Source organism: Lactuca serriola, chromosome 7 (genome assembly GCF_051521515.1).
Source record: "Lactuca serriola cultivar US96UC23 chromosome 7, Lser_US96UC23_V15, whole genome shotgun sequence".
Classification (NCBI taxonomy): Eukaryota; Viridiplantae; Streptophyta; class Magnoliopsida; order Asterales; family Asteraceae; genus Lactuca; species Lactuca serriola.
Window position 1 is genome coordinate 15,527,250 of NC_136414.1, and position 12,587 is coordinate 15,539,836.

The 12,587-nt window shown below is 34.8% G+C and overlaps 1 protein-coding gene across 2 annotated transcripts in view; it reads right to left on the minus strand.

Annotated features, from left to right (window-relative positions):
- Positions 1–125: 125 nt before the first annotated feature.
- LOC145062743 (F-box/LRR-repeat protein At3g26922-like) overlaps positions 126–12,587 on the minus strand; it is a 38,315-nt gene continuing 25,853 nt past the window's right edge. Inside the window, exons 1-4 of one of the 2 annotated variants that reach the window (XM_079010342.1) lie at positions 2,978–3,101; positions 1,022–1,982; positions 660–800; positions 126–549 (exon numbers count right to left, since the gene is read on the minus strand). In XM_079010342.1, the coding sequence (XP_078866468.1) occupies positions 259–549; positions 660–800; positions 1,022–1,960 (1,371 nt within the window). In that variant the 5' untranslated portion in view covers positions 1,961–1,982; positions 2,978–3,101 and the 3' untranslated portion in view covers positions 126–258. Of the gene's footprint in view, positions 550–659; positions 801–1,021; positions 1,983–2,977; positions 3,102–12,587 lie in introns of those variants that run through there. The other variant, XM_079010341.1, reaches the window with a different exon arrangement.

The following is a 12,587-nucleotide window of genomic DNA, read 5'->3' on the forward strand; positions in this document are numbered from 1 at the left end:
CCTTATATGATTCAAATCAAGTAACTATACATCATTTTACCACACTTTTTATAAAATCACAAACTTTTATAAAAATTACCCATTTTTTATAAAAATAAACTAAAGACACATTTTGTCCTATATGATTATTACCTCCTTTTAAAAGTAGTATTATTTAAATAAATCGTCATGCTTGACTAAGGGTGCAACTAAGCCGAGTCAAGTCAATATAGTGTTGTAAAAAGGGTAAATATGTAACTTTGAATAATCTCATGAGCTCTACTCGACTTTAATTACACTTCTAAGTTTGACAACTGAAGAAGCCTTATAAAATTTCGAGACTCGATTCATAGTCTTCATTGACCTCTTATGGAACCTGGTTTCATCACCCCAACTGAAAACCATTCCCTCCAATTCATTTCCATGCTCCAACAAGGCACGTGCTAAATCTAGTTTCGGCTTTTCTTCATCGAATTCAAGAAATTCGACCTTTTTCAGATGACGAGTCAAGATGCTCATTGTTGCAGCTGAAGCTTCATCTTGATTCCACATGTCCAATCCATAAACATTCTAGATAATCAAACAAAAGCACATGTGAGAAATGGGATAAGTGAAAGCGAGCCACATGCTTCAAGATTGTGATGCATAAAAAATGTTATTTCATTTGAAAATATATATACCTTTGGAAAGATTAAATGGAGAGACTCTAGATCCGGAAGACATTTGAGAAATGGGATGAGCATATGCAAGGCATCAACTTTTAGCTCCAAAGTCTTGAGATTGGGTAGAGATATAGGCTCATCTTCATCTGACCAATAGTACTACACCACAATCACAACAAGTAAAAGTTTAGAGGTTATTATTCATGAGAACCAATACTAGGTACTTGAAGCCTTGTTCTTGTTAACTCCATTAAGTCAAAAAGAAACAAAATCAGAATGTTCTAATCTTAACTTTCATAAGATGCAAAAAAGAAGAAATTCCACTGCAAAATGTTATAACCGAAAATGGATCACTGTTTAAAAAGAGTATACACATCTACCTGTTCAACACAGAGAAGGCTGATTGACAACGATTCCACTTTAGACATATTACGAAACAAATCATCAGTGGATTCTTCAAATCTAAACAAATCTTGAGCATGAATCACAGCTTTCTTCAAGGAATACAGACTGTCAAACAGAAATTTCATAGCTACATAACCAGTTAACTTTAAATACACCAGTTTTGGGCAAGAAATCGTAAGACTTAGACACATCTTCCAATCTAAGTCTAGGTCCTCATCAGTAACTTCTTCTCTGTTATCAATTCTCAAATTCTTGAGCTTCGGAGATGAAATAACAAGAGAATAGGCACTGCAGTCTCTCAAACTCAAATCCTCAAGCAATGGGCAGCCTTCAAGAAAATATTTTAATAAATCATCACCAAATAAGTCAACTTGGGTCAACTCAAGAACCCTAAGTGCCTGAAACCCTGTAATATTAGGCAAACATAGACGACATCCGAGCAAACACAACTTTAACACCTCCAACGAAGCACAAGTCACTAGAGAATGGGGCACCTGAATATCCCCGGACTCGTCTATCGGGCAAAACATCAAGTCAAGTAGTTTGACTTTTCTCATAACAGCTGCATGAATCCAATGCCTTATGGTTAACATCCTGTTGATATTCGCACACCATAAGCGAAAACTTTCCAAATGTTGGGGTTTGTTTAGGAAAACCCAATACATAAACTCTCTGAATCTGTTACTATTCCATTCTGGGAGATGATTCAGTTGATGGACATAATTTATGTCTATGGAGGGAACTGAAGTCCACAAATACCTCCATCTTCTCGACAAAATGCTGCTTCTAATTGACTGTTGTGTACCTTCAAGACGTGAAAGAATCAAGTGAAGAATATGATCCGGCAAGTTACTGATCATATCAACCCCATCTAATTCGCCTTCTGATTTCTTTGCTAGCTTGGATTTCTTCATCACTCTGTTACTTTAGTGATTTCTATAGCAAATCATTGAGAAAGATATTCAACACACACAGACATTTAATCAAACAGATTGTGAACAACCATTTTTTTTTTTTGGAAACAGCAAATATATTAATATATCAAAAACCCAACCAAAAGCAAGAAGCAAACGGAGGGGAAGGAATACAAACAAACAGAGAATCACAGAAAAAATAAAAAAGCATAGTTACAAGAAACAAAGAAGAGAGTGTTTTTTTTTATTTTTTTATTTATAGAATGGGAAGCAACTCCATTCCACCCATCTACCTACCCAATTCCCCCTGAATTTGATCCATTCGTAAGTTTGAAGAATTATAGAACAACCATTTATTATGTGAGGTTATCTATTTCTATAAATAGTTTTTCTTTCATATGTGAGGTTATCTATTTACACCCATTTATTAGATTGGGGACTAATGGCATAATATGGCAACCAAGTATGTCAATTTTACATTCATGTCGTTGCATTGAATAACAAAAAAATAAAGTTTGAAATTATTAAAAGAAAAAAAAAATCAAAACTAAAATTAATTGACAATCTAGAAATTAAATACTTTTTATGAAATTTAAGGGTTAATGTCATGGGATGGGATTCTAAATTTTTACACTTTAAGTGTATTTTGATCTCCATAAGTTAAGCTTGACTCTCACAGAGGCCTCATAGGTATAAATCTTATATCAGTATACTGTCATGGAAGTTGTAACCCTCCAAGCTTCAAAAACTTCAAACATTAAAAGCAAATAATAAAATTGAAAACTAAACCCTACATGATCATTAACCTTTCAAACTTCAAAAACTTCCGACATTACCAATATATAAATATAAACCGCAGATAATCATCAACCAAACAAATCGAAATCCAATAATAAAACTAAAATTAAAGATATTTGAGAAAAAAGAGTATACAAAGAACATATAAACCTTAGATAATATCTAATAACAAACCGTATTCAAATTACAAACAAAATGAAATACATTTGAGAAAGATACCTGTTTAACGATTTCGTTTGTTTCCCGCCAATCTGAGCATGCGACTGCGGCGAAACCTGATCGTAGCCAAGTAATCGACCACGATTGTTGATTTATTTCTTCCTTCTGTCTCGATTTGCTGATAACATGTTTTTATGGCCTCAGTTTGGGCCTAACTGACTAGGCCCAAGGGTTCAATGCTTAACTGACTCTGGACTAGGCTTATATAACAAGAGAATAAACGTTGAAAATATAACCTTCTCTCTCATATATGTGATAACAAAATAATTATTTACATTAAGTTTAATTACTTACAAATAAAGGTGCGTCTATTGTTTGTGAACTGAAATAAAAAAAATATATTAAATTTTGATTCTTTTTTAAATGGAAAATTTTTACTTTCATTTACTTTTTTTTTCTTGCAATAAAACCTCTTTGCTATACTTTTTTTACAAAGTGAATGAACGAAAATTCTAATTTAATCTTTTATAAACCCAATTCTATCTATTTGGTCATGTTTAACTCCCTACAAAAAAAATTCCAAACAAATTGACGCAGCAAATTTACACAATAAAAATGAAATTTTAAGCCAAGTAGTGTATTAGATAATGCAATATGTTCATCCATTTTGGACAATATGTTTTTTCATTTAAGTGCATATCTTAACTCCCTAAAATAACTAAATTCAACTCATATTATGTGAAACGATGAGGTGTGATGTATCCGATGGAAAAAAAAAAGTATATCTCTTATCAAGTTTGTATCTAATCCAGTCTACCTTATTGGACACAATTTGTATTCATAGGAAACATTGGTTTTTTATTATTGCCAATTTTTCCCATAACCACTTCACATATATGTTGCTCCCAAGTCCTAGTTCGTACTAATGTTTGCTTAACTACCTTCCGCCAATCACCACAAGAGTTGTCAAGGATATAGTGCACAAGAGATTGCATTATTTTTAAGAAAACTTGGTTTTGATAAGGATAATGCTATTTGTTTCACTCAATCAAGATGGGATAGTAGTCTTGATGCTTTGAAAGAACTCTTCCCCAAATCTTACACAAAGGTGAGACAATATAAAAAAAAGAACATTTGAATTTCTTGATGTAATTTGAGTTATTGATTGAATGATTGATTGATTTCAGAAGGAAATAATGCCAATGGACAAGAGAAGTCAAAGTTTCTTAAATCTGAATATGAGAAGGTGATTAACTTCTACATATGTTTACAGATTGATGTAATCTTTTTATTTTTTCATGGTAAAGAAGAGGCCGAATCCATCTTCTTTGAATATCATGTATAATCCTACTTTATACAAAGGTGAATATATGTGTTTTTACCTTTTAGTCATTTATGTATTGTGATATGTGCATATTTGGTCATATATTTTGTTTAATATCTTAATACTTTTTGGCTATTTTGTCTCAATTATTGGACAAAAGGTACTTAATTATGTTTAAATTGTATTTTCAGGCTACAAGACATGCTCAAGTTAAAAAGGAAGCGGGATTAGCAATCGGAAGCTCGGGAATTAAAGAAAGAAGTTTTTGAAGCCAAAAAGTTGAAGGACTCGACGAGTTGGGCATCAACTCAACAAGAAGATAGGAATATTCGCGAACCATCAGGTGCCTTACCGTGCACGGGATTTAAGTGATGGACTCGTCGAGTCGCCCCTGTTTTCAGAAAACTATATAAAGGGCACAAATACCCGAGACATGGACTTTTCCTCTGGATCTTTTGGCGACTTATCTGCGATTAGAAGGTGGAAGCTCTTGAATTCGAAGATCAACCCTATAGATTGATTTGGAAGAGATCAAAGGCAACATATACTCTCTTTTTCTTAATCTATTGCACAATACTATGTTTTTACTTATGGATTTCGTTTTTGAGATATTACTTGTTGTAGATATGAGCTAAAACTCATTACTTATGTTTAGGGTAGACTATCTTGTTAATATGGATTGAATTTATGAAATGGATTATTTGATTTGGTGAAAATTGTTTTGTTAAGCTTGTAACTAATCCTTATGTGTTGACAACAACTATTTTCTGTTAATTATCAAGTCTATTAAGTTGCATGAACATCCTCTTAATTGCTTGCTTCATATGATTTATGTGAAAACAATATTATATGCCTAGTATTAGTGATTATGAACCTAGGATTAATTAGAAAATAGGTAAGTTAATGTGTAAGCTTGTGTGATGAACAACCATACAAGATTTTAATTGAATTAGTAATTTAATTAGCTACAACTACAAGTCTTACTTAACCCGAATCAAAATACTAGGAAATTCATTAGTTTAACCAATTGGTCATTGTTTAAATTAATTTGTTTTCTGAGGATTAGTAATAGTGATAATGAATCTAATCACATTAATCGGTAGCCAATGTCAAAATAATCCATTGCACTAGTCATAAATTCAACTATACAAACAAGCGAGTCAAACCTAAACATAAGTCTATTTTAATATTGAATCTAGCTACCTTCTAATCCCTTAGATGTTAATTTTCTTTGTTTGCGTGTTAGTTAATTGTTTAAGTTTCTAGTCTTGTAAAACTAGAGAAAACCCTTCTTTTTATTGTTAATTTTAATTAGATAATTTTAGTACTTAGTTAATTGTTACCATTTCCTATGTTCGATACCTGCTTGCTTGAACTATATTGCTAAACGATAGGTACATTGCCTTTCGTGTATTTATTTGTGTTTGAAATAGTAGGAATAAAACTAGTGCATTTTTGTAACGCCCGTAGATCCGGGCTAGTCAATTTAGAGATAATAGGGGTCGAAAATGGTTTTTCGAAAAAAGATTATTTAGAATAAATAATCATAACCAAGTTGTAGAATACGTCTCAAGGGTTCCGTACATATAAAGAACGCCGAAATCCGAGTTATAACGAAGAAGTTATGGTCCGTCGAAGTTTTACAGCAAAACCGGCACGACACCGAGAGACGTAAATAGTGAATTTACGATGGAGGATTTTTTAGCCTTATAAATAAAAACAAAAGTTTTAGTATACGTTAAACCAAGAACATATAAAAAAAAGAACGCCCAAATCTGATTTCGTATGAGGAAGTTATGAATTTTCTAAGATTTGGCTTAGCAGTGCACAACCCGAAACTCGAATTTTAGATCGAGCGGTTTTTGGCCTACGCGACCTAAATGAGAATTGAATATCTCATTAATAGGAACTCAACGGTAAAAAGACAGACGGAAACAGAGTCTGTATGTAGAAGTTATAAATTTTACGCGGACATTTAACAGTATAATCTCCTCCTACTGTTAAAATTAAGATTGGTCGAGAATTAGCCGACGGAGTAAAAAGGAAAGTTGTAGATTTTATTTTTACCTACGCGTGGATATAAATAACGTCAAAAATGGAGCTCGTACGCGAAAGTTATGGATGAAGCTTAGTCTCTACTTTTCTAGCACGGCGAATTCGATATAGTTTTGTAAATCCGAGATAGAATGACAATTAGCCTACGAGGTCTAAATGAAAGTTGTAGTACTCGTAAATACCAACACATGGATATAAATAACGTCGGAAACGGAGCTCGTATGTGAAAGATATGGACGAAGCTTAGTCGCTACTCTTCGTGCGCGATAAATACGATACAATTTTTGTAAATCTGAGATAGAAGGAGAATTAGTCGACGAGGTCTAAATAAAAGTTGTAGTCCTCGTAAATACCAACGTGTGGATATAAACAACGTAGAAAACGGAGCTCGTACGAGGAAGATACGGACGAGACTTAGCGGCTACTTTACTATAAAATCCCTATAAATAAAGGGTGAACCCTTCATTATTTCTACACACAATAAGCATTTTTTTCTCTCTCTAACTTCTCTCTAGCCTCCATAAACCCCTCCCAAGTCTAGGGAACCTCCCTAGCACGAGAAGAAAGCCCCGGAGCGCCCGACGGCTCCGAGAAGAAAAGCTTTCGGCTCGGAAACGCTGCTCCAGCGAAGCCCGGTTTTTAATAAAAACTCGTTGTTTTGTCGAGGAAAATTGTTTTGAGATAATGAAGTGTTGTCTGAGTTCAGAATCACCACCTATTCAAGTGAGTGCACGGTCTCTTTCATCTTACAAATAGATATGAAATATTTTATATAAACTACATACTATGTGTGAATACTATCTGTATAATTACTATCTATGCTGGATGAACGATTTTATACATGTTTTAAATGATTTAAACTGTATATGTATTTTATATCTACGATAATGTTGGGTTAAAACATGGGTAGTTGTAATAGATGGAGTATGAGTTGGATGATGAGTTGAGAGGTGAAATAGACCGTGAGGTGAGGGTGAGAGGTGGACGATGTGAGAAGCCTTTTTCCCAAATGATGGCCCCATCATTCAGCAAAGTATGGATGACAACCACAGACTATTCTAGACAGTCCAGTGGAACACTAGCAGGCTCGCAACCTGTAGGTGTTGTGAACGATGTGTTCACCGGTGTACTCTAAAAACCCATTGACATGTATTGCGAGTGGATACTGCCGATAAACGAAATAGCCCTGACAGCTATGGATTTAGTGCCTGTTGAGAAAACCATGGCAGCTATGGATTTAGTGCCCGTTGAGTAAACTTGGCAACGATGGATTTCATGCCGATTCCTTAGGATGATCCTTAGGAATGAATTAAAGAGGAGTAGCTGATTCTTAGAGTAGACCCTTAAGAGTAAAGAAGATAATATGGGATGGGTAATTGGGTTAACTGTTTGACGATTAAACATAATAATTATATTATTGTCGGTTGAAAACCCTATGTACTCACCAGGTTTCCCAACCTGACCCACTCAGTTTATTTGTATCACAGGTGTTGATATGAAGTCACATTACACTGAGAGATTAAGGAGATATAGATAACTAGTGATAATGAATGTAAGTTCTGTTTATGTTTATGTTTCTGTATTGACATTGACATCCCAAATGTTTTAAAATGAATAAAATATGTTTTTTTTGGAAATGTTTTGATAAAGTATTTATCGTGTTTTTCTGGGAACAAATCCCGCAACATTTTTATTAAAAGAGATATTCTAATTTTTATAAAGCATAAACAAAATCGGTCTTTTCTGGTCATGAAAATGGGGATGTCACAGTTGGTATCAGAGCATTAGTTTAAGCGAACTAGGAATTTGTAGGAAATTTCTAGACTTAAACTTAGAATGCTAAGTGATGATTGTGAGATGAGTGTTTGCTATATTTTAGACACAAGCACTAGTTTATTTTAGGAAAGATGCCTAAAATGTTTTATGTGCTAAATGTTTTATGTTATAGCTATAAAGATGCCTTATATGTTATTATTTGTTCGGATCTATGGTCTGTTGCCGACCGGATCTGGAAATTTTATGTGTTTAGATTTCTAAACGTTTAATCATGGTATTAGAATTGGCATATAACTTTTCGTTGTGACAAGGAGATCTATACGTCTATCGTAAATAAAATCTTTCTTATCTTAAAATTCTCGCCTCGGTACACCGAACGTCTGCTTGGGTGTACAAAACGTCATGGTGAATACAGACTAGGAAATATCCGAGGAAGATGACAACCTGAGCCTAAGAATGTGATGGGTCATGCATCGGTTGTTGCGCCTGCACCCGAACCTATCACAATGGCAGAAGTTCAGGAAGTGATGCGAACCATGATAAACTGAGAAAATAGAGGAAATGAGATGGCTTACGATAGTAAATGATACCTATCAAAAGATATCATAAGAGAGGTATCTTGCCTTTAGAATACGTCTGATAAAATAGCAGTACGTCTAGAGAAGTACGGTACATCTGAATGTACACATTTGATTGGCGGGATGATAGAACGATTGGTGTAATTCCTAAAGTTTTCCTATCATCTGGAATTTCCATCACCAACCGAGTTGAAACAGAATTGATGATTGAAGATATGCATGGAAGAAGTCCTAGTAGAGTCTAGGGAAATTTTTATGATTATTTGGACACACTCGTATGTGTTAAATTGTTTTGTGATTTTAGGACTTGGGGACTGCGAGATAGTACTTGGGACGAGTATGAGTAGGTGTGAAAGGTAGTAGATGCATATACTACCGGAAACATAGGACTCACGCTTGGATCAGGGAAAGTCACAAGGTTACCAAGAAGCCAATAATTGAGTCCGTTTTATTCAAGCATGTCGTTACCATCGTTTTGGTAAGAAGATTGTTGTTATTCTGACCCTAGTGGTTATATCAAATTGAGTCTGAATACGATGAGTATGATACGTGGTTCAGAGAACCAAGTTCGATGTAACATCTGACTTAAGCCGGAAGATTGAAATAAAAGATAATCAAAGCGATCATTAGAGGTATCGTGATAGTTGGTTGTAGCTAGAAATGCTACCTTTTAAGATGTGATTATATCACATTAGAACATAAAGGAAGGTATAATATGTTCTGGAAGACTCTAAGAGACCTGAGTCTAAGCGTTGCAACATACGATAATAGGTCATTAGAATATGACACATCGTTCCATTGTAGTAATAAAAGAACTTATCTTAAGTTTGTATCCAGTGAGAATCGAGATTGTGACTTGAAGGTCATAATCTGGAGTCTAACGTGAGATAGGGAGCAAGTGCAAGATCGAGCAATGCCTACAGTCAAGGAGTCCAAGAGTTAGATACTCATTCAAAGAAACAAGGAAGTTACGATTATTACCTAGGATGAAGAGATAACGTATGGAATCATTATACTGCCCTATTTTGTTGATGATTTCGGGACGTAATCATCCTAAGGGGGAGATAATTGTAATGCCCGTAGATCCGGGCTAGTCAATTTAGAGATAATAAGGGTCGAAAATGACTTTTCGACAAAAGATTATTTAGAATGAATAATTTTAACCAAGTTGTAGAATACGTCTCAAGGGTTCCGTACTTCTAAAGAACTCTGAAATCCGAGTTATAACGAAGAAGTTATGGTCTGTCGAAGTTTCACAGCAAAACCGGCACGACACCGGGAAACGTAAATAGTGAATTTACGATGAAGGATTTTTTAGCCTTATAAATAAAAACAAAAGTTTTAGTATACGTTAAACCAAGAACATATAAATTTTACGCAGACATTTAACAATATAATCTCCTCCTACTGTTAAAATTAAGATGGTCGAGAATTAGCCGACAGAGTAAAAAGGAAAGTTGTAGATTTTATTTTTACCTACGCGTGGATACAAATAACATCAAAAACGGAGCTCGTATGCGAAAGTTATGGACGAAACTTAGTCTCTACTTTTCGAGCACGGCGAATTCGATACAGTTTTGTAAATCCGAGATAGAATGACAATTAGCCTACGAGGTCTAAATGAAAGTTGCAGTACTCGTAAATACCAACACATGGATATAAATAACGTCGGAAACGGAGCTCGTATGCGAAAGATATGGACGAAGCTTAGTCGCTACTCTTCGTGCGCGATAAATACGATACAGTTTTTGTAAATCTGAGATAGAAGGAGAATTAGCCGACAAGGTCTAAATGAAAGTTGTAGTCCTCGTAAATACCAGCGTATGGATATAAAGAACGTAGAAAACGGAGCTCGTACGAGGAAGATACGGACGAAACTTAGCGGCTACTTTACTATAAAATCCCTATAAATAAAGGGTGAACTCTTCATTATTTCTACACACAATAAACATTTCTTTCTCTCTCTAGCCTCCCTAAACCCCTCCCAAGTCTAGGGAACCTCCCTAGCACGAGAAGAAAGCCCTAGAGCGCCTGACGGCTCCGAGAAGAAAAGCTTTTAGCTCGGAAACGCTGCTCCAGCGAAGCCCGATTTTTAATAAAAACCCGCTGTTTTGTCGAGGAAAATTGTTTTGAGATAACGAAGTGCTGTCTGAGTTCGGAGTCACGACCTAATCAAGTGAGTGCATGGTACCTTTCATCTTACAAATAGATATGAAGTATTTTATATAAACTACATAGTATGTGTGAATATTATCTGTATAATTACTATCTATGCTGGATGAACGATTTTATACATGTTTTAAATGATTTAAACTGTATATGTATTTTATATCTACGATAATGTTGGGTTAAAACATGGGTAGTTGTAATAGATGGAGTATGAGTTGGATGATGAGTTGAGAGGTGAAATAGACCGTGAGGTGAGGGTTAGAGGTGGACGATGTGAGAAGCCTTTTTCCCAAATGATGGCCCCATCATTCAGCAGAGTATGGATGACAATCACGGACTATTCTAGACAGTCCAGTGGAACACTAGCAGGCTCGCAACCTGTAGGTGTTGTGAACGATGTGTTCACCGATGTACTCTAAAAACCCATTGACATGTATTGCGAGTGGATACTGCCGATAAACGAAATAGCCCTGGCAGCTATGGATTTAGTGTCTGTTGAGAAAACCCTGGCAGCTATGGATTTAGTGCCCGTTGAGTAAACTTGGCAACGATGGATTTCATGCCGATTCCTTAGGATGATCCTTAGGAATGAATTAAAGAGGAGTAGCTGATTCTTAGAGTAGACCCTTAAGAGTAAAGAAGATAATATGGGATGGGTAATTGGGTTAACTGTTTGACGATTAAACATAATAATTATATTATTGTCGGTTGAAAACCCTATGTACTCACCAGGTTTCCCAACCTGACCCACTCAGTTTATTTGTATCACAGGTGTTGATATGAAGTCACATTACACTAAGAGATTAAGGAGATATAGAGAACTAGTGATAATGAATGTAAGTTCTGTTTATGTTTATGTTTCTGTATTGACAATGACATCCCAAATGTTTTAAAATGAATAAAATATGTTTTTTTGGAAATGTTTTGATAAAGTATTTATCGTGTTTTTCTGGGAACAAATCCCGCAACATTTTTATTAAAAGAGATATTCTAATTTTTATAAAGCATAAACAAAATCGGTCTTTTCTGGTCGTGAAAATGGGGATGTCACAGTTTTACACACATCATATTGTATATTATGGGTTTGTTTAAATTTAAGAACAATTTATGATTATCATTCGATGACATATTTTGATAAAATGATCATAGTATATCTTATCATTTACTAAGTTTAATGCTAATTGGGTTAAATGTAATAAATAACAACCAAAATCAGTGACGACTTTTTATGGTCATTAATTAGGTAAATCAGTGGCCACTTTTTATGGTCACTAATTAGACAAAAGAGTGACGACCTTTTATGGTCACTAATTATATAAAAACAGTGACGACTTTTAGTGATTAGTGACAACAGTTAGGGACGAAACGGGTCGTCATTGATTTAGTGACCATTACATTTTAGTCACTAATTAGTGACCATTATATTTTAGTCACTAATTAGTGACCACTTTTATCTTTTGGTCACTAATCAACTTTTGTGACAGAACCATAGTGATGAAAAGTGACGACTAGAAGTTTGGTCACTTAATCATTTAGTGACGACACCTTCTATTATTAGTGGCCATTTCGTTTTCGTCATTATCATTTTTTTGTAGTGAGGTAAACATCTTAAAACATTATGACTGCTATGGGAAGTTCTAACCTCCCAAGCTTCAAAAACTGTAACGCCCGAAATCTTGAGGAGAAATTGTTGGGGAGTAAGCCTCTTTTCGGGTTAGACACGGTGTGTTGGAGGGACAAACACGGCGTGTCTAGTATGGAAAAATTG